The 23,083-nt window shown below is 42.6% G+C and overlaps 2 protein-coding genes across 3 annotated transcripts; both read left to right on the forward strand.

Annotated features, from left to right (window-relative positions):
- Positions 1-293: 293 nt before the first annotated feature.
- Positions 294-7,401, forward strand: LOC103362998 (ankyrin repeat and SOCS box protein 15-like). Its single transcript, XM_008289565.1, has 7 exons — positions 294-447; positions 1,305-1,469; positions 3,295-3,540; positions 3,753-3,924; positions 4,399-4,924; positions 5,312-5,465; positions 6,706-7,401. Exons 1-7 carry the CDS (start codon positions 339-341, stop codon positions 6,879-6,881), a joined length of 1,548 nt encoding a protein of 515 aa, XP_008287787.1. The 5' UTR covers positions 294-338; the 3' UTR covers positions 6,882-7,401.
- Positions 7,402-11,310: 3,909 nt separating this feature from the next.
- On the forward strand, positions 11,311-18,687 carry asb15a (ankyrin repeat and SOCS box containing 15a). Of its 2 annotated transcripts, none has more exons than XM_008289566.1 (9): positions 11,311-11,344; positions 11,806-11,954; positions 12,119-12,250; positions 13,725-13,883; positions 14,009-14,254; positions 15,310-15,481; positions 15,977-16,520; positions 16,636-16,789; positions 16,920-18,687. In XM_008289566.1, exons 2-9 carry the CDS (start codon positions 11,828-11,830, stop codon positions 17,075-17,077), a joined length of 1,692 nt encoding a protein of 563 aa, XP_008287788.1. In that variant the 5' UTR covers positions 11,311-11,344; positions 11,806-11,827; the 3' UTR covers positions 17,078-18,687. The 2 variants fall into 2 exon arrangements, with proteins under 2 accessions (XP_008287788.1, XP_008287789.1); XM_008289567.1 differs by having other exon boundaries at positions 14,012-14,254.
- Positions 18,688-23,083: the final 4,396 nt, after the last annotated feature.

Consider the following 23,083-nt stretch of genomic DNA (forward strand, 5'->3'; position numbering starts at 1 on the left):
ACAAGGTGGGTTGACATCATGTTTAGCATACCTTCACCATTACCACAGAGCGTTGTCCTTGTGTTCAGTGTGCTGGCTCTCCTTTGAGGCCAAAAGCCAAAGTCATACGACCAGTAACTGTAGATGAAGATCAGGAGGTCTGCAGCTGGGCAGAGAGAGGAAGATAAATAGAGAGAGAGGGGGAGAGCTGTAGTTTAATGAGAGAAGGGAGAGCTGGAAGAGGAGTTTTCAGAGAAAGTGCAGAACAGAGCCTCTGTTTCTTTTTCTGATCCATCCCTCTTACTTTGCTTGTTGTCTTGTTGCTGTGGTGATCAGGTGAGGTCTTGGTGCTCAGGGAGATGCTGGGACACACCTTTGCCTTCAGGGAATCGGACAGTCATGGCTGGCTTCCCCTCCATCGAGCTGCATCTCAGCCGGTCGCAGAAGTTCTGGACACCGTCTTGAGATGTGAGTCCATTAGTTTGGTATAAATGCAGATCTTTATGGCTAAGATTAACTAGGGGCTACTATGAAGAATGTAAAAATTAAAACATATTTCTGCTTCATTTGCTGTTTTTGGCCTTAAATCCACAAGTGTTATTCTAAGATTGTAATGTCTTCAGTTATGTGTACAACAAAGAAAACAGTCAAACTAATGAAAACCCTTTGACTGAGAGGGTGTGTCAAAACTTTTGACAATCATAGTAAGTAATACTGCAAACTCATTAATATTTTTTGCAAAAATCACAAGCACAACAACAATATAAAGATAAACACACTCTGTAAACTGTACACAATAGTCATTCTTTAAGTCTGGTATTAGTTTTTTAGTATGGTCGACTGAATCAGACAATCAGAAATATGGAAGCTTAAACCAGCTTCCAGTTGCAATTCAGTGGAACCTGTGCTCAGATTGAAACAACAATTGTTGACAACACATTGTACAAACAAGTCCTGATGATCAAATCCTGGCCTTAAACTGCAGATGAAGCAGTCAGGTGCTAACCAGACAGAAGAGCAGATGGTGGAAATGTAGCCTCACCTTTAATAAAGAAAGAAAAACGACACATGCAGGTGAAATGACAGGAGCAGCAGCATTACCAAAAAAATGGCTGCCTGAAAAATATTCAACTTCCAGTTGATGGCAGCTGGCAGCAGAAGTTTAAAATAACCCCTTGATGTCGATCCCTGCTCATTCATCCTGGAAGTCAGCCAGGCGCGAGGTGTCTGTGGCTTACAGGCTCACCTGCCAGGTTAGCACAGCTGAGAGTTAGATATGAAGTCCAGGAATGTTTTCACTGATCTTGGTGTTGTGTTTGTGTTAGTGGCAGCTCAGGGGCTCAGTCTGGAGGAGAGGACAGTGATGGGTGGAGAGACGGCGCTGACACTGGCAGTCAAAGCAGGCCTGGGGCAGAATGTGAAGAGCCTGCTGGAGCACGGAGCCTCGCCTCACAACACCAACAGCAAGAACGAGTCTCCACTGCTGCTGGGTAGTACTGTAGAGTTAGTGATGACCATGTTTCTCCAACTTAAAGAAGTGCTGCCAATGGAAAACAAAACCAGAATGATTTTGATAATGTGGATGTTGTGCTGCAAGCAATATGTTGTAATAATCAACTAAGCAATATGTTAGCAGACAAAAACAGTGACATTTTTAATGCTTTCAGTGCCAACCTATTTACATTTTGCCAAATAGGTTAATCATTACTAATAGGTAGTCATCTGGTCAGGATTACATTTCCCTCAAAGAGTATTTGCTGTTGTATAGTTGTATAGAAGCAGGACTGTGTGGTCCAGTGAAGAAGCGGTCATCCCTGCACACCTGGAAACTAAAGTGTCGGTTGAAAAATGGAGACATCTTTGTTAGTAGTGGGTAATTAGGTAAAGTTTGTCCTGAGGGTGGCACCAGAGTTAAAGCTGTATTGTGAAAGGGTTGGGTTCCATTTCCAAGGTGGAAAACAAACAGATTTATTTAGTTCAAGGTTTAAAGGGGTTAACACTAGTACAAGCTTTCTAGTCACAAAACCCAAACATTCAGCGAAAAGATGTTGCATTTTGAAGTATGAGCAAAAATTAATGGAAAATGCAAAACTCTGATTTAAAAAAAAAAAAAAAAAAAAATCTTGTTTGAGGTTAAGAATAAAAAAACAAACAAAACAAAAACAGTTCTGACATAGTGAACATTTAACTCATATGACTGATCAGCTGTTTACACTTCTGTTATCTTCACCTCTGGGTAGCATGAAACATAACCAGTACTAGCTGACATGAAACCTTAATTACAACTTTTTGGATTGAAAACAACTCCGTAAGACTTCTTTTCCACTTTCCCATGTAGACGACCAAAGTTTTGTTGCTTCTTCCTCATAGTTTTTTTTTTTTTGGTGGTTGTCAAACAACAGGTTTTGTGTCTTCTTTAGTTTTTTACTCAGTTTCTTACAGCCATGTATAATGTAGACTATGCAGCCAACATCTCTTGACATAGTACAGCCTAATTCGTACACCACAATGCAGTTAATGGAAATAAGGTTGATACTTTTTTTTTTTGTTTGGCACATGTCACGTTTGCTTCAAATCGCTTGACAAGCACATGGAAACATAGTTACAGACTTTTAGTGATACCATGAAGGTAACACCCAACATTACTAAGAGCTCATTTTGGTCTGCAAATTTGCGCAGACTACATTTTTCCCTATGATACCTGTAATTTGTCTTAATATAATGATTATCACATGAATTTGAAGGGAAAAATATTCACAGCCAAGCCAGTGGCTTTTTGAGACAGGTTGCACCTTTCCTGCCTTGCAGAGGAAATGGAGAGTGAGCCTCTGACTGCTGCAGCTTGCCTAAACTGCAACTAGAGCTGAGTTTGCTGAATGTTTTTTCCCTGAGTTATGTTCTGTAAATTAGAAATATCCATTTAGATGAAATGACATTCTCTAAAACCCTGATATAGTCCTTCTAGAGTAGCTTAGTAGAGCTCAACAGCTACAGCCTCATTCTATTTACTTTGGTAAGGTTTTAAATCACAAGTTAGTGTATTATATTTTCTGGAGTGTAAATAATGACAAAAGCTCATTTTTTTGTGTAAAAAACTGACCAAGAATAATAATGATAACAAAGATGAGAAAATACAATTAACTGCAGACTCCTATGCAAGGGCAGTATCTGTACTTTCTAGGTACTATTGTGTGGGGTTTGGGGTAAAGTCTTGCTGTTGAGCTGAGCTTAAAACTTTTTCTCAACTTTCTTCTGTAGCTACTTCACTCAGCATAGTTCCTTGCTGATTAAACCCTCTTTGTAACCACTGTGCAGCAGTGAGGGCTGGTTCTTATGAGATGACCTACACACTGGTGGCTCATGGTGCCTGGGTGGAGCAGGTCTGCCGGAAGAGGTGGACAGCCATGCATGAGGCAGCCAGGATTGGCAACGGGGACATCCTGATGCTGCTGCTGAGAAACGGTGGCCGGGTAAACCACAAAGACGCAACTGGAGTGACACCGCTGGCTGTGGCTGCAGAGCACGGACACTTCCACATCACTGAGATTCTGCTGAATTGTGGTCAGTCTGATGATAGAACTTTAAGTGCAGGTGTGGTGACTGTGGAGACGGTTAATTCATGACAAATTTGCCAAATATTAAAATGTAGTATATTACAAAACACTAAAATAAAACAATTTCCATGGTAAGGCCTTTTTTCACTTGATTAGCTCTAACAGTGTGAGCCATGTGGTTCCCTGACTTCTCCTCAACACACCTGTCCCCCCACTCAGGTAGTCGAGTAAACTCTCAGGCATGTAATGGCGAAAGCGTCCTGCTGGATGCGGCTGGGTCAGGAAACACTTCCTGCATTCAGCTGCTGCTGGATAATGGAGCTAACCCCAACCTGCCCAGTGTCACTGGACATCTGCCCATCCACAAGGCAGCGTATGCCGGACACTACGAGTGAGTTGCATATCTCACACTGTGGGCTGTAATGAAGTCTGCTGCCTGTAAAGGATGCTGTACAGGTGGGACTTAAAGGCCTGGTCACACAACAAAATTCATATGCACATCTTCCCAAAATTGGCCGCACCAGACAACGGCTAATATCTTAGCAAGCCAGGAGTCAGTCACACGAGCTCCTTTCTAAGTTGTCTGTATTGGACTGTTTTCTGTCCTTCACATTTGCTGTCAGTTCTAGCAAACGTGCAAACTGACAGGTTTTGGATTTTTCAGCTGTCTGTCAAAGGTTAGCTCTGTCAAGATTGCTTGCTATTGGTCGATGCTGAAAATTCACATGTGACAAAGTCATACTTGACATGAAGAGTTTAACTGAATCAGAATGCAGGATTTTTTCCATATTAAATGCTGTTGATAATGAACCTTTACTTTTTTGCTATTTTTCTAAACTCAGGTATTCTTATTTTCCCACCACAGTGCTCTAAAAATGCTGATCCCACTGACCAATAAGAAGGCCATTAAAGAGGCGGGTCTGAGCCCGGTCCACTCTGCTGCAGAGGGAGGTCACATGCACTGTCTGCATCATCTGCTGGCCTGCGGCTTCGACGTCAACTACCGCATGAACACCAGAAACTCTGAAAACTACCGGGACATGAGGAGAAGTGCCTTGTACTTTGCTGTCTCCAATGGGGATGTAGAGTGCACCAAAATCCTGCTGGCAGCAGGGGCAAAAACAGACCTAGACCCACTGTGCTGCCTCCTGGTGGCGGTCAGGTCAGGCCGCTATGAGATTGTGAAGCTGCTGCTGGCAGCAAAAGCAGACGTGAACTGTTACTTCACGGTAGTAAGTGACACAGTGTTTCCCACAGCGCTGCAGTACTGCCTGAAGGACGAGGTGATGATGAGGTTGCTGCTAAACAACGGCTACAAGGTGGAGCAGTGTTTTCACTGTCACCATGACAATGCGTTTGATCCTGCAGATGATGTGGAGGGGAAAATTCCTGTGAGTGCTCGTACTTCCTTGCTTTCTTTAAGGCAATAGTGGAGTGTTTTGGTAATAATTCCCATTTTGTTCTCCATACGTGTTCTCATCTGGCTCACCTGGGGAAGGATGCTAATGCACCTGGGCCCAACAAGGATCTAGGTCAGGGGTCTCCAATCCTGGTCCTCGAGGGCCGAGTCGTTATCAGGCTTCTGCAGAGCTTGATGACGAGCTGATCATTTGAATCAAGTGTATTGGAAGAGGGAAACATCTAAAACATGCAGGACTGTGGCTCTCGAGGACCAGGATTGGATACCCCTGATCTCGGGAGCAATTTTTATAGAAATGAGTTGTGTGCCATCTGTAGAGCTATCAAAATAAACCTCTGAATGTCCATCTTCTCTCCAGTTCTGTGAGTTCATGAGTCTATGCTGCCTCAAGCATCTGTCGGGGAGCGTGGTCCGGATTCTGCTGGATTATGTCAGCGATGTCTACATCTGCTCCAAACTCAGGCTCATCCTGGAGAAACAGAGAGAGTGGCCTGAGATATGTGAAATCCTCAGTGAGTTAACTCAGGATATTATGATCTGTATGAGATGGTCACAAATCCAAGCTAACCAAAAGAATCAAAACTAACTTGTGAATGTGACGCTGGCAAATCTTAACACTTTAAGTTGGTATTGTGAAGTTGTCACCAAATAGTGGCTCATTTTCACATCTAGCAGTAATGGAGGTAAGTAAGGATTTTTGTATCTACCGGATGAATATAAGTCCATTATTTACCATCTTTTAGCTCAGTTTTTAGCCTCTACCATCTCCTGAGGGGAGTATATGCAACATGCTCTACTATCTTCACCAGCTAGTCCATGTCTGTCTGCTGCTGGAGGCTGAGCATTAGTGTACAGGGAGTTTTTATAGTTTTTTTCTGAAATAAATTGCCTGCAGCAGCAGAAAATGGTGCTATGAGAGCAGTGAGAGCTGAACAAAGACTTGACACTCGCTGTACTTGCCATAAAGACAGTAGCTGCACATTCAGCTGATAATTATCTGTGGGTTCATCACTATGTGCAAACCCCTTGACACTGTCATTTAATACATTTGTATTACAAGAATAGAGATGACACCACTTTAAGTGTTGATAGGTTGATTGTACTGGTTTTCCTGTCCCCCATGGCCTATTCTTCTGTTTACATTAAATATCAAAATCTACTGGTCAGTTGTCCATGAAATATCTTGATTAGATTTCTGCTCCTCAGAGGATAAACACTTTATATTTTCCTGACCCCATTACTGTTCCTCTAGCACCAGTCTCAGGACTGACTTTACATGTTGAGGGACATGACTGGTTTTTAGAATGACTACATCATTGCCATGTTTGTTCTGTCCAACACTTTACTATTGTGGCTGTAAAGGCCAGTGCATCCTGTAGAGCAGGGGTGCCCAATCCTGGTCCTCGAGGGCCACAATCCTGCATGTTTTAGATGTTTCCCTCTTCCAACACACCTGATTCAAATGATCAGCTCATCATCAAACTCTGCAGAAGCCTGATAACCATCCTGATCATTTGAATCAAGTGTGTTGGAAAAGGGAAACATCTAAAACATGCAGGATTGTGGCCCTCGAGGACCAGGATTGCACACCCCTGCTGTAGACGAATCCACCATTTTAAGTCTTTTCCTTGCTTGTAGTTGTTCAATACTTCCTCCCCATTTTCTGTCATTCTGTTATTTCTTCTTGCTTCAGTTTTTCTATTACAGAAATTACAGATAAAGTAACATAACGTTGTAAACTTTATTCTCCAGGGAGTCCTCGCTACCTCGGGCACCTCTGTAGACTGGAGATCAGGAAGCTTTTGACTCTGAAGAAACTCAACAACCCTGAAATCATGAACTCACAAGTGTTCCCTCCCAGACTGAAGCGTTTTATACTGTATGAGGATCTCGATCTCTACAGCCAGGACCCTGAATGCATCATGTGAAGATCTGCAGATTACCTGCAGGAGTTCTGCTTGTTTCAGACAAATGTAACTATTTTTTAGATCTCTTGTTTTGATAATATTTCTTCCTCAATACTTTTGATAATAGTAATTGTTAGTTTTCTGTTATGAATAAATGTATGCTAAATGTGTTTTTACAGAAAAATGCTCATTCAAATACATACCAGGAGGGTTTATGTAATGCATCCTGCCAACAAGCATTGTGTACGTCTCCAAAGGTTGACACATCTTATGACATGTTCTCATGTTCACATCTTTTGCATCATGATCATCCTTATCATGAACACACACGTCATCGCTGCTTTTGAACTGATCCCACATACACTGTTCTGCTGTTCAAATAGTCTGTACAACACCAGATGTGTATTAGTCTGCTGCTGAAACTAGTCCCCAACAAATGCAATCTGTCCTCCTGTTGTATTAACATTTGACAAAATACTACAGAACCAGTTGTTTCTGGAAATACTGGACTTTTTAAATAAATAAAAATGAAATGGAAATACATCTTTGTGAGGTGTTTTATGTCTTCAATAGAAACCACTGCACTAGGCGAGCAGACAGGAAGGAAGTCAGGAAGCATTAAGCGATAGATTAACACATTGTTAGTTTTGATCTATCTATGAGACTTACTAATGAAAAAGTCTTTTTAAATATTTAAGGGGAGGCTAGTAGAATGCTGGAATAAATACAACCTATTAAGAGCCATCCTCAATACAATCCCCAGATGGTGCCAAAGTAAGAGTAAGCTTAACGATTAGACCAGTTGTAAAGTGCAAGGTGGCTAAAAACCTTTTTGTCGCTATGTGACATTATTTATTAACTGGGTGCTGCGGTGGCCAGTCAAACACAGTTCACATCCCTTCAACATTAGCTTCTAATGTTTCTGTGTGGTTTGCTTCATTATCATCATGATTAAAGATAGCATCGTTGCTACCCTGATACCGCCGTCCAATGGTTTTTGTCATCTGTGAAGAGTAAAAATCTAAGAATTTAAACCGAATTTTATATTTCATCGTACACAGAGGACCAGTGTGATGTCTCCAGAGGACTAGTCACAGCTTTGCCAGCCCATTCTATGGTGCATAACGGTCTGGGTGTACCGCTATAAGGGGGAAAAAAACCTCAAAAACCTCTGGCTCTAGCGCGCTTGTATTTCTTTACACCAATCAAAGCTGTCATGGGCGGAGCTAAGACAAGGATGCAGCTTGGGTGTTGGGTGTGGGTCCCTCAAAATAGTGACAAGTGGAATTTTTGAGGTGGTGTTAGGGTTCAGTCTAGCAGGGATCCAAAAATGCAACACAAGGATAGGTGGTTAGAAAAGAGGGATTTAATCAGGCTGCAGGGAAACAAGGGAAACAAAGGGCCACCGGGAAGCACGCAAGGGAAGCCGAATGAGGGAGGGAAATCCGGGAGAGGTTCCACGAGGGACAGGGAAAGCAGAACGGCTGAGGGCTGGAGCTCGGCTGCAGAAGCTGAGCCAGGGAACACATCGGTCTGTCGGGGAGGTTCTGGTAGCAAACACAGACAAAGATAACAGTAAGACAAAGCGAGATTCTCAAAGCATATCTCCTCTAAGCAAACATGCTGACCGATTACCCCTCGAGGGAGAATAATCCACTGGCGCTGGAGCACAGGTGGAGGCAGGCTTTATCCAGCGCTGATTACTGATAAACCTCAGGTGTGGGAGAAAGTGAGTGAGACCTCTCCCGTCCACAAACCCCACCCAGCCTGAAAAACACTCGCAGCCACAAAAACAACTGAGACATACACCTAACAAAGCTTCACAACAATAGCGCAAAAACTCAGATCACCACAAGTGGAGCATTTGCATGCAGAGAGATGAGAACTAATAACGCACCACAAAAAAACAAGCTGAGCTGCCATACTGCACTAAATGGTAAAACATGGATAGTGGACAGGGGGTAGAATTCTGACTGAAATAATCGGCCAATAGCAGGTTTATACCTAAAACCTACATCCACTAAGTCAGACTACCCCAAGTCCTCTGTGAAAGTATGCGTGCAGCCTGAAATGTGTGCTACTTTGTTACAGTAATGCGTATAGTCAGGACCCTCTTGTATGCATTCATGTGGAATGTTTAACACTGGCCTATTACCAAAAACTAAGTGCCTGTGGGGTCTGCAGCTGTCTGTGTGCATCTCTGCAAGGGACTATAATCAAGGCTTACAGCAGGGCAGAAGTTGATCTGAATGCCCACATAAGTCTGGTCCTCCCATACATATGTGCAAACAGACAGCTGCAGACGCCATGGACGCCTAGTTGTTATTATACTACTTTGTAGTCCACTTGCAAGACTCATTCCATACATATATAGTAAACTGGTGTCTACATATTCTGCACATGCAAATTGCTGCCCTTGTAGAGCAGTGGCTGCACTTACACAAAGTGTGGGATGCACCCAAAGGGATCCAAGTGGACTTTTGCAAATGACAGATGTGACCCCATGCTGACCCTCACACACTCGCAGATACAGGCAGTAGGGATACTTGACCATCAGGAGCAATATGGAGCACTATGCTCTCATTAGTGTACAAGCACTTGCAGAAGCACGTGTCTGGTGTGGTATACATTTCTCTCATCTTCAGAGAACACACTGGGTTTGGGACTGAAAGTCACAGACAAGAAAACATAAGGCACTGAGATACAGATAACACATTGCTGGTTTGACATTTTACATGCTACATGTTGGGTTGCAAGGTGGCGTGGTGGTTAGCATCGTTACCTGTCAGCAAGAAGGTCGCCGGTTTGCATCCCAGTGAGGACACCCAGGATCTTTTCGCTTGGAGTTTGCATGTTCTCTCCGTGCAGCGTGGGTTCTCTCCGGGTTCTCCGGCTTCCTCCCACAAGGTCCAGAATCATGTTGAGGTTAATTGGTGATTCTACATTGTCTGTAGGTGTGAATGTGAGTGTGCTTGGTTGTCTGTCTCTGGGTGTGGCCCTGTGATAGACTGGTGACCTGTCCAGGGTGTCCCCTGCCTTCGCCCTGGGTCGGCTGGGATAGACTCCAGCCCCCCGTGACCCTAGTGAGGCTTAAATGGTGTATAGATAATGGATGGATGGATGCTATATGTTGAAGATAACAGAAATGTTTGAAATCTCAAGACTGTTTAATTTGTTAGCCAGATAAAGAAATGTTTCGTTTTACATTGGAAATATTCACTCTCAGGGCTGAACAACGCTAATTGTTGCATGTCCTTTACCCAATGCTTCTAAAGTAGAACATGATGATGGAAGTTGGTGCTGTCCCCATGTTTTTCTTACAGATTGTTACGGCCCCAGAGCCTCCGTCTTCTCTCACTCTTGTCTTGCAGGTTTCTGGCTGGGCGGAGCCTCCAATCTGCTAACCTGGTGCACCAGGCCAATCTCACTGACTATATAAACCGGTCTGCTGTGCCAGATCCCGCTCTCTTCTCTCTTACCCAGCCAGCCATGCGCCTGTGTTTGTCTCTTTTTGTTTGTTTCATGCTGACAACATGCACCTCAATCACTGCACTCATACACCCTCGCACACCACTGACGCTCACAATCACACCTCACGACTCTACTTTGTTTCAATAAATAGCCTTATGTTACAGCTGAATCCACCTGTGTGTTTCCTCCTTTGTTGCGGCCTAAGAGCCAGTCGTAACACAGATTTAAACAAAAAAGCAATGATAATTCAATTATTTAGTATGTATTATGCCTTTCAGTCCCTGCAAACCTCCACAGGATATAGAAAACGAATGGATGGATGGTATGAAATGTAACTTTTCCTATAGCACTTTGAATTCACTAAATATAAAGGATGTCCTTTATTTTGAATTTCCTGGAGGGAAAAAAAAGCATTTCCGACTACCTGCATTAATAGGATGTTATTAGACAAAAGTGCGCATAACTGCTGAAGCCTTCAGACTGGCTGAGCTCAACATGCTAATTAACATCTACAAGGTCAAAGATCAGAGCTGCAAAGCTTAGGCAGGTGGAGGAGAAGCCATCGCTTGTCTCATTCTTCATGCCTCTTCATTATTTCAGCAGGTTCTCATTGATTTGTTGTCTTGCTGCGTTTGCACACATGGTGGATTGATCTCCTCTGAAGGGAAAACATTGCAGCTCTCTGATGAATCATAATGACACAATAAATATTCATACAACTGGCCGGCTCAGTATTGTTTGTCATTAGCTGTTGAAAGTGTACGCAGAGTGACATTACACTCCATGACATGTTGTAGAACGGCCTGCATGTTGCACACTGGAACAGGTGACAACTATAAATAGATGGCCGAGTGTTTCTGTGTGTTATGTGTGTGTGTGTGTGTGTGTGTGTGTGTGTGTGTGTGTGTGTATGTGTGTGTGAGAGAGTGGGAAGCAGTTCAGCAGTGACACAAACACTGTATTGCTGCTGCTGCTGCTTCGTCCTGTAGCTCCAACATTGAAACGTTTCGCAGGTGAGGATGACAAACTTTGCTATGCTTCAGCTTCATATCGAAGATACGCTTAAACAGAGTGATATAGAAGAGATCGAGTTGTGTAATCACTAAGATCAGATTGCCAATGTTTTATCTGATAAATCGTAAAGAGTTCAAGGGTCAGAGTCTGTAAAATACAAATGACAGGAGCAGATAAGAGCTCAAGAGAGAGAAATAATTTACTTTGGATGTAGGACAAGCAGCTTATTCCAAACAAAATTCCATTTGACCTCAGCTGCTCAAAGTGTCTCTGTAATCAAACACCGACCAACTCAATAAGACTCTAGAGCTGTGTCCCACTTGCACACTAAATGCTACGAGTCCCAAGGTTCAGACAAAGATCAGTTCATTGCCAAAGTCAGTGGATCTGCTTGTTAGAAGTGAAGGAAGTGAAGTTCTGTGAAGTTGAACTTTGTGTGTCTGCACCTGCTTGGTGTTAGAGGGACGGACATAGCAGATGACATGGATGAAGACGAACTTCTGGACCATGATGTTCAGATGATAATTCAGGAATCCTGTCAGATAGGACACCATCTTCCTGTTACATTTAAAAGTGAAGCTCTGAGGCTTGCAGGGGCCATCAAACAAGGTAAAAAGTCCCCGTGCACATGGTCAACCACACATTTCATTGTTTTGTGCCAAAACAAGTGTATAAAATGATCACTGAAGTGAGCTAAAGATAAAAAACAAAAAATAGCCATCTGTGGGAAAGGCAAATAAAAAAACAACAACTGACTTAAACTGTCTCTGCAGGTGACCTGCTGGCTCTGCAGGAACTCTGTGAATTGCCAGCTGCCTTCAGTCAGGTGGATGAGCTCGGCTGGTATCCTCTGCATAGAGCAGCTGTCCAGCCTCTAGTCCCCGTCCTGGAGATGGTGCTGTACGGTGGGTAAGAAGTCCAAACTTTTATTTTACGAGGCAGTCAGAAGTAAACAGAGCAGTTGTTTTGGGTTAATGCACACTTTCACAACAACTCCAACTGAAACTGCATGATCAACGCCTTAAGCCTCAATTAAGCTCTCCTGGATGCATAGTTGTTGTGTAGCTATAAATGCTGTAGGACTTGCTGTAAACCTCTAGGACACAAGGACCCCCTAAGGTCAGTGTTACAGCTTTATTCACAGTTACGGGAGGGTCTTCTCGCGTCTGTGTGACATAACTTTCCTCATCTCCATAAATCCGCAAGACACCTCAGCAGAAGTCAATACAGTCCAAAATTTGTCCGTATAGTGACCACATTACAAGGTCAATAGCGTGCATGCATGGAAAACATAGAACAGACCTTTTGCATATGTCTGGAACAGATTCCACTAAGAAGCCTCCAAGCAGCCTAGAGAGTAGTGTAACAACACAACTATGCATCTGTGGTGTCCACAGCTGGCTGTGTATTACCGCAAGTGAAGCTAATCAAAGCTTAGGGCCTGTGTTATACTTTTTGTAAGAGCATGAAGTTCGGTGTGATGTAAATATCATTATCTGCCCAAGTTTGTAAAAAGTCTGCATGGACCCATCCACAGATATCCTTAAGCAGCCCAAAATTTGGGTTCACACTGAACGTCCATGTGGCAACGACTGTAGAAGAGCAGTGGTGTGAATGCATATGTCATGTCTGTCAAGTTCCTGTTCATGTGTGCACATTTTATGTCTTGTCTTTCCTGTTATAATCTGAAATCACTAACCGGTTGTCTCTGTCCTAGTTTACTTCCTGTACCCGTCTCCTCATACCTGCTTCCTGATGGCTTTCCCTCACCCGTTTCCCATCTCCCCTCATTACCTTATGTTACCTTGTGTGTCTCACAGTCTCATTGCCAGTTCATTGTACTTCACGGTCTTCGTCCCAGCATGATCATAGTCATAGTCTGTCTTGTTAGGACCTCGTTTTTCTGCCTTCGACCTTGCCTTTTGCCTGCCGTTTTTGGATACCTCTGCCTGTTTGGATGGACCACCTGTTACCAACCCGTGCCTGTTAATAAACCTGTCTTTTGCCTGAAACCTTTCTGTGTCGAGCCATTGTGTCCACCTGTTCTGCTCACAGTGAGTTCACGATAGCATATCAGAAGAATTCATAAAGGATGACCTACAGCACATGCATGGCATGGAGTCTATTCTATTCTATTCTATATTTGCAAAGGAGTGTAATCAAGGCTTATGCATGCTACAAACTGTTCAGAGTGTATTATTCACTGCTCATGGTATTGTGTACATACGCTTCCACTGTCTTACTGTCTGCTGTCCTTTACAGGTTTTAAATATTTGTTGTTTCTCTGACAATTTCATACAAGTCAGTGTTTGCTGGCTGATATTTGTGTCCTGAGGTAAATTCAATTAAATAAAGTACAATTTTTACTGTGTCTTTCAGCGTCTTTCAGGCTGAGTCTGGAGGAGAAGACTTTGGAGGGTGAGACCTTCCTGACATCAGCAGTGAAAGCTGGTTTTGTGGAAAATGTCAAGATGCTACTGGACCATGGAGCTTCTCCTCATACCACCAACAGCAAGAATGAATCCCCTCTGCTTTTAGGTCAGAACACTGTTTTCAGCAACACTTTGTCCCATTTTGTCCTTCACAGTAGACAATGAGAAAAATAATGTAAGCAGTTTGCCCCACACACAGCGTCAGTTCCTTCTCCTCTCCTGTCTCTGCAGCAGTCAGAGCTGGATCCTATCATATGGTTTCCAGTCTGATAGCTCAGGGAGCTCGGGTGAAGCAGCTGTGTCTGAAAAAGTGGACGGCCATGCATGAGGCCTCCAGGACTGGCTGTGTTCACATCATGGAGCTCCTGCTACTGAACGGAGGTCAGGTTACAGAGACAGACCAGCATGGAGTGACTCCTCTGGGCATCGCTGCAGAGTACAGTCACCCTGAAGTCCTGGAGCTCCTCATTAAACACGGTGAAACACTAACACTGACATTTTCCACTGAACTCAATAACTCACAGAAGTTATATTGCAGCTCCAGTAATTCATATTCTAGGGTTAACAATGCATCAAATAAGTCTGTAATTTGAACTGCTTTGCTACTTTATGGAGCCTCTTTGAGATCCTAGTTTTGGTTTTACAGCACATTCACGGTCGAATTTATTTTTATTATTTAAAGCAGCAGCAGTTGTTTTCATCCAAAAGCTCCGATGAACTCTCTGTACACCAGGTGCTAAAGACCAAGCTGGCTGGTGATGAATGTGGAAGATCTAATTTAGTTCTTCAGCTGTCTGTAATTAGTTACTTTCCACCATTGCTAGTGTGCTAAGATCCCAACAATACAGTGCCTGTCTGTCCATGATTTCTATTTCCTATAAACATATTTCTGGTGATCAGCTCTTACATGTGTCATTATCTTTTGATAACAAGCCTCCCCACTTCATAATCTTACTTGGTTGAATTATTTCTCTCACTTCAGACAAGGTTTCTGCAACCTTTCTCTGTTGTGTTCGCTAAAAACTTTGCCTGTTCATAACTTGCCAATTGTCAATGCAGCTTTAGATCAAGCAAGGACTTTCGCAAGTTTATTTAGGTTTCAATTATTATTTTTACTAGGCGACATACAGGTGTACCAATGATTGAATGTCACCACAGACACTGGATTTATAACTGCGGAATACAGGCACCAACAGGTGTAATCAGCATAGTGTGATCCAGTCTGGCTTGAATCTAACAGACATTCAATCATATGTAAAAATACCCTCCTCCATCTTTGATTATTTTCATACTTTGATGATTGATCTACAGTTTATCAAAACAGGATTCTTGGTAGAATACTATTAATTTTCTGCTGCATTCCCATAAAGCAGTTGGATTCCTACCACTTAGTGTTTAAAGTGGGGTTTCTGTTGTAAAAGCCAACACAACCTGAACAACATCCCTATGGCATCAGCAGGGTTGTTATCCCAGGCTTGACAATGACATTATACAACTTTGTGCGCCCGCTCAAATGTATTTTTTGCATTTAGGTGCTGATGTAAACGCCCAGGCACCCAATGGTGACAGCGTCCTATACGACGCTGCAGGTTCAGGTAGTCCAGACTGTATTGACATCCTGCTGCAGCATGGAGCAAATCCCAACATCCACAACCTGAGCTCCCAGCTGCCCATCCACAGAGCAGCATATGAAGGACACTACCTGTGAGTTGGTCAGTGTTACAGAACTGATGTGTAACGTTGAACTGGTGATCAACAAGACTTTTGTCAAATAAAAAGAAAGAAAAGTAGGCATGAAACAAGGTTTAGAGCCAAAAAAGTAGGTGCTTGATTGAGGGGTGGAGGGGCCAAATGGGCAAACATGAACACCTCACACAATGCCCTGCGGATCTCCTCATTTGAAAATGGAAGTATTGGGCATCACTAGTATTACCATCAGGAGGAAGGATGGAGGCTTGGTGAACAACAAACAGTTGACCACTAATAAAAAATAACCAGATCAAGAGAGGGAAACTAAACTTTATTGGTTACCTTCTATGTTATGAAGGGATTATTTTGAGGGAAACATTTCTAAATATCTAACTTTGTTACATTAAGCTTTTACTACTTTAAACAATGACTGTAGAGGGACTTTAAAAGTTCAGTCTCGCGCTTAGTTTCTGACTCCGTTCAGATTATTCTGGTCTTTGTCTTTCGCAGAGCGTTAAGGATTTTGATCCCCATCACCACTCGACGGGCCCTGCGGCTGTCCGGTCAAAGCCCCGTCCACTCTGCTGCGGACGGAGGCCATGCCCACTGCCTGGAGCTCCTGCTACAGAAAGGTTTTGATGTCAATGCACTGTTAGCTCCTTACATCTCTGACAACTATGGAGACATGAGGAGGAGCCCACTGTACTTTGCAGTCTCGAATGGGGATGCTACATGTACCGAGATGCTGTTGAAGTCGGGAGCCAAACCTGACCTGGACTTGTTGCGCTGCCTCCTGGTGGCAGTCAGATCCAGCCGGTATGAGATTGTGAAGCTGCTGCTGGCAGCAGGAGCAGACGTGAACTGCTACTTCACAGTGGTGAACGACACTGTGTTTCCCACGGCGCTCCAATACTGCCTGAAGGACGAGGTGATGATGAGGCTGCTGCTCAACAACGGCTATGATGCAGAGAAGTGTTTCCTTTGCGACCATGATGACAGCTGGGAGGACCTGAGTGCGTCTGGATGCTCACAGCATCAAGAGGAAAAAGTTGCTGTAAGTTTATATTATTTGTAAATTATAACATAGAAAATTAAAAATCATGGCATCATGCAACTCATAAGCAGTTTATCTACCTGCTTGTGTTAACTGAATCTCTTCTGTCATCAAGTTTTGTGATTTCATCAGCGTTTCCTGGCTGGTAAACCTGGTGGGTAGAGTCGTGTCCATCCTCCTCGACTACGTCGGCCAGGTTTCTCTCTGTGGCAAACTGACCAAGATGCTGAAGAAACACAAAGAGTGGGCTCACATTCACAGGACCACTTGTGAGTTAATGAGATTATAGAGTTGCTGTTTCTTATCAGAAGCAGAAGACGTACCTGCTCTTTCTGCTTTATGAGTAGGGCACAAGGTTTCCTGTCATCTTGATACAAACTGCTGTTTTCTGTGATCCAGGTAACCCTCGCTCTCTGTGCCACCTGAGCAGAGTGGTGATCAAGAAACATCTGAGCTGCAGTGCTCTGAAGTCCATTCAGCTGCCCAACAGGCTGAAGGACTACCTGCTGTTCACAGAGAACGACTTATACACCAAAATAATCTGCAGGGAAGACTGAGGGAGGAGGATTTCTCTGAGATCTACAGAGTCTTAAGCTTCAGCAATGACTGTGCTTTTTTTCTATTTATGTTATAGGTCCTGTATTTGCTAAACTTACAAGAATTACACTGAAAATGCTTCAAAGAACGAAGTCTGGAACAAAATAATTATTTACTAAACATCAAAAATGACATACATTAATCAAGCTACTTTCTTCTTTACACATTTAGGAGAAACATCAACCTTTGAGAGCAACTTTTAAGTGATCACTAGTTAAACAATTGTTCAGAGCAGGAGCAGCCGGAAAACACAAGGATTTACTTGTCACCTGCCCCTTACTTTATCCTTATAAAAAGGAAAGAGAATCTGCAGTTGCTGCACATTTACCTCTAACTATTGTTGGTGTGAATTCTCAGTCAGGTGTGATTAAAACATTGCAACAAAAGAGGACATGTATTTAGGAGCACCATGATGAAAATGTGGCACCTCTGTTTGATCTATTATTGTGAGGAAGGTTAAAGTCTCCTCATGGTTCCACACAGAGTTGATGTTTTTGATGATTACAACATGTGAAATTAACAACAAGTAAAAGAAAAACTGAAGTACAAAACAAAAGAAACAAACAGGAAAGTTTTGTTGCTGGCATACATCAGCGAAATCATATTGAAGGATAAAACATGAAAGATGATTCCACATCAAATGAAAATGTTGTTCTTGTCTTGACAACCCTGTTAAAAACTACAACGTGGTGTAGTATTCTATAAAATGTTTAATCTGATTAAAACATCCTATTCTGAATGCCACGTGGTAATTATGACCAATGCTATTGTACAATCTCTCCTGAGCAGGAAAACACAAGTCAGAAATGTGAAAAATAGCTTTTAATCTTTCCAAGTATGTTAAAGCCAAAGCATTTTGATAGATACAAGCCCAGTTTGTACTGTATGACTGCAAAATGTTCTTTAAAAGTATTTCGGAAGGGCATTAACTAAAATTATTACTGTGCCAGCTTTGCACAAAGTAACCACAAAGCATTTTAAGTTAGTCATTGATGGGTTTCAACTCAGATTTCTGGGACTCAAAAGTTAAAGTCTGGAACCTTTTTAGCTGCAGCTCTGTTTGTAGAACTATAAGACAGTCAGTGATGTCCAGCCCAGTCAGGAAGTTAGGGTTCTGATGAGTTGTAAATTCTCAAATAAAGGCTGCAAATACTGGCAGGCATAAAGCTATCCCAGGGCTTCTACTCTGCTGACTTTTCAAGCGTTATTGTCAGTAAAAACTATCGACCTTCCAGCAATTCCAAGGGCATAATCCCTCTGGTGCTGAAGAGTTCTTCATATTTAACAAATAATGGATGTGTTGACTTTACTTGACAACAGTTTAACCATCCTAAAAAAACAACAACAACAAAGTGGAAACTGTCATCATTAATAACTGAATAAAAGCCGTATTAATGTTTTTTAAAAGAGCCTATAGCAAAGTGAGACATGGGTTTCAAGTTCCATTTGGGAATTTGCAGTATCATCAGTCCTAGAAATAAGATATTACTGTCACATTTGTAAGAGTTGTAAATGTATTTCTACTGTATTTTATTAAAGTTTTCCACATACATTGTGTGGAATCCATGAATGTGTCCACTAGATTTTGTACCAGTCCATGGTTGATGTGGAGGAGTTTCACTGGGTTAATCAAAACTGGTGGTGCCAGATTTTTAAAAAAAAACAATAAACAACCAACAAGGTATTTAGAATTTCCTCTGCTATCAGTGTTTGTATTCAGTTTTAAAGTAACCCATCCATCAGCTGTTGAGATATTTCAGTCTGGACAAAAAATGGTGGACGGCCAGACCAACAGCGCTCTTCAAAGAAACTTCTCTGTTAGGACAGAGTTGAGGTTTTTTCCCCATCTAGTGAACGCTGGAGGAACTGCACATAAACACATTGACTTTCAAAAATATGGTTTGGGTGCTTGGAGGCAGAGCTGTACGAGATACCAACACAGAAGCAATAAAGTGGAGTGGGTCAGCAACAAAACATGTTTTAGCTAAGTATAAAACTAAGGTCCACTGTGTTAAGCGTGTGCTATATGTTGAATATTTTCAACATTTTGTGGTTAGACAGTCCTTTCTGACAGGGAAATGGAAAATATTGCGTACACGTCACTGACACCAATTTGTTTAGCTGGTTCTTTTTTTTTTTGATGGCTAAAATATGTTTTACTGCTTACTTTGTCCACATTGCTTAGCTTTATCCTGGTCCTTCTATCTACTTCTTCAAACTGGGGGTGTTCTGATCACTATCTACTGTAAATAATTCACTGCTACACCCATGAATGTCTCTGAAATGCTTTGACTTTGCACTTTTTGTAGGATATGGTGATGTGATTGTTCCCAAGGTGTGTTATGCACAGTGAATGGCTATAGTACAGGATTTCTGGAGAATTTTGGACTGTGTTTGGTTACCATCCAGAGAAAGGATGTACAAATCAAAGCTCCTCCAAAGTCCTGCAATAACTACTTCAATTACAACTCTTTTAATGATGAATTATAGCTTATTAAGTGTGGATAACTGAATCTCCTTGTACTGCCTCCTCTCATTACAAGCATTTGTTTTAAGCACCACTTGTTTCCCTGGTACATGTGCAGTCAGACAGTCCATGTCGTCACACATTTTGGGCTGCGTGTGGTTCCACGGGCACCCTCACAGATTTGGGTGGATGAAACATTAATTGGCTTTAAGAGGAAATGACACCAACAGCCACGACATGCACAACGCAATCCATGGCTCCAGCGTTAAAAAGGGTCAGAGGAAGGGTCTGAAGAAATAGAAAGTATTTTTTCATAAAGTCATCATGGTCTCAGTCTCTAAACTTGAGCCCTCTAAAAGGCTACTGGTAGCCATCTTTGTAACAATGAATCTGTTATTAAGATTTAAAGGATTATAACGATGTGATGTCCACCTCTTAGACTTACCTGTCTCTGACTATTGGAGTTTCTGTTCCTCTATGTTAGTACTGGGTTACAAAACTTGCCTCATTAGCACAATGTAGTCAAAGTGGCTAACTATAACCATGCGTAGACCAGTCGCTGTTCACAGAAAGCTAGTGTTGTTTTAGTTCCAGGTGGTGGGGCGTGTTTCCAGAGTGTGGACCGAAGCAACCTGCACTCCTTATTAAGGAGGTCTTGACTCCAAAAAGATGGCGCCTCGCATAAGCTGCAACTCTGTCCTTCAAACTAGCTCCAATGCAAAGCAATGCATGTCGTCACACCTTACTACATCCATCCCTATAGACAGTCTAGCCACACCAACAGTGAACACAGCGAGGAGGTGTGATCCGCTACATCTAGCTGACTGATAGTGAAAACAGATCGACTCTAAATTTAACCCTCTGACCTTCAGAAACAACAACAACAGCAACGTGGCTCCACATTCTGGCAGGTAACCCGAGAACCTGATAACAGAAAGAGGTCACATTGTTTGAACAACCTCCAAACTGTTGACACCAGCTGGGAGTCAAATCAGATGTGTGGCAGCTGTAGCCAGCAGGTGTGTTAATGTGTTAAAACAAAACACGTACAGACTATTGTGTCTGTATGATACACCACGGGATGGAGCTGCCATAACTGTCTATCTAGAAGACATATTGGAAGACCTCAGCTCTGACAAACTGATTGTATCTGTCTGAATTCAAATGAACAAAGGTGAAGGTTCCCTTAATTGCATTTTTGGCCACTTAGAAGCAGTAGGGCAAAGGGAACACCCAAACTGTTGTATCATTAGAATATAAAACAAGAAACTTGCGTGCTAACTTGGACATTGACTTAGTTATATAGAAACAAAACCAGTGATGTATCTGTGGGGATGAACATCTGATGCAATAAGAGTAAATGCTTGTCAGGATTTCCCTCGTTTGAGGTTTTGTTTTGTAACTGAACCTGTTCCCCCTCTCAGGCTGGAGTAAAAGCCTGGGTGACTGGTGCTAATCAGCAGTAATCCTGGTCAAAGTTCAAATTTAGTACAGATTTAGGATGAGAGCAGTGTTATGTTACTCACAGTCTTTTCACCTCAGACATGTAACCTGATGCGACAGGTTTGTTGTACATGCTCGGGGACGGATGCATGTTGTTGCACTGCTCTGATTGCTGTCTTGGCAACCAAACAATAAACCACAAGATCTGGCAACAAGCAAGTCCAGGGGCGATTAGACGGGTTACAAACGAACTACAGAGAAAAAGATTGAAATTCTGCAAACCCATAACCTCCCTTTTACCCAAATAGGCTCAAAGCTGACAGCCATAAATGAGCCAGACCAGCTGGTGAGGAGAATGTGACTGTATAGATGGACGAACTCTCTGTGAAATAACTTGTAGGTTTTCCGTAGAGCAGTTTTATATGACTGTGTGGTGATTCTGTTTATCTGACTACTCCTAACTCCTGGCTAACCAAAAAATGAACAAAGCGGTAGAGCATGAGTGTAGCTGTCCTGTGATGGCAGCCAACTGTTACTCAAAATAGACATCCCCTAAATTATGACTATTTCTAAACCTTAATGCAACTTAAACAGGTGAGTTTTTCAAAAATTCCTCCCTTTGCAGTTGTTATGAACGAGGGAAATTAGCTTTAGAGACCAGAACCATATTTTGTACCAGGCTGTAAACATGATTATTTCTGCTGTGAAGTTGGACATTTAATCATGGGGGTCTGTGGGGATTGACTTTCTCCTGGAGCCAGCCTCAGGTTGCCCGTTGAGGAGTTTTTGTCACTTCTGTCGTTTGGTGCCAACCCACTCTACGATTAACATTTGCAAAAATTTACATTTAAATACAAGTGTTCCTGCAAGATTTACTATTGATTGTTTTTACATCTTGTTTGCTCAGGTAACCTGCACTTATCCTTTAGAGGGCTGGAGTCTATCCCAGCTGACTTAAGGTGAAGGGAGGGTAAACCTGGATAGTTCACCAGTCCATCACAGAGAGGCAGACAGGCGTGCACACTCACACTCACACCTACAAACCATTTAGAACCACCAGTTAATTAAGGCACAGCGATACAATGCAAACTCCCCACAGGAAGATCCCAGCTCACATTCAAACCCAAATTCAAACTCTAGAGCTTCTAGCTGTGAAAGTGCTCGCCACTGCTCTACCACACCACCCTGACATGCAACATCCATCCATCCATTATTTGTACACCGCTTTATCCTCACTAGGGTCGCGGGGGGCTGGTGCCTATCCCAGCTGACTTAGGGTGAAGGCAGGGGACACCCTGGACAGGTCGCCAGTCTATCACAGGGCTACACTTACAGACAGACAACCAAGAACACTCACATTCACACCTACGGACAATTTAGAATCACCAATTAACCTCAACGTGTTTTTGGACCTTGTGGGAGGAAGCTGGAGAACCCCGAGAGAACCCACGCTGCACGGGGAGAACATGGAGACTCCACCCAGAAAGATTACGGTGCCCCCACTGGGACACGAACCGGCAACCTTCTTGCTGCGAGGCTGACATGCGACAATTATTTTTAATTCCTTTGTTTTCTAGAAACCCCTTTTGATTGGATCCCTGCTTTGCCTCTGGAAACTGTTATATCGTGATTAGATTATAATATAATTGAATGTCAATTTAGTTCATTTTTGACCATAGAAATAGCAGTTAACTAGACAACCTCACTTGGCAACCTCGCATCTGTTAATCTCTCATTAAAATCTTCAGCAGATATTTTCTGATCACTTGTGATGGAATTGTAACTGTTTAGATTTTTTCAGAAGACTTGACCTTCGATCAGTTTGTCCCGGCTTTACACTGTGTGCTGGTGTAAAAAGTATAAGTTTCTACTAACGGTCCTCTCCAGTGCCAGCAGGCGCTCCACTGCACATAATCCTATCATCCTCAGGGAGAACATGTGTTTCCACGACAACACCACAGCTATGCCATGTTTCTATGTACTGACATGTTACATAATGCTGCAGAGGCTCATCTCTGTCTCCCCATGGTGTTTTGTTCCCTCTGTTTCTTTCCAG

The sequence above is a fragment of the Stegastes partitus genome, unplaced genomic scaffold, assembly GCF_000690725.1.
Source record: "Stegastes partitus isolate 25-593 unplaced genomic scaffold, Stegastes_partitus-1.0.2 Scaffold622, whole genome shotgun sequence".
NCBI lineage: Eukaryota > Metazoa > Chordata > Actinopteri > Pomacentridae > Stegastes > Stegastes partitus.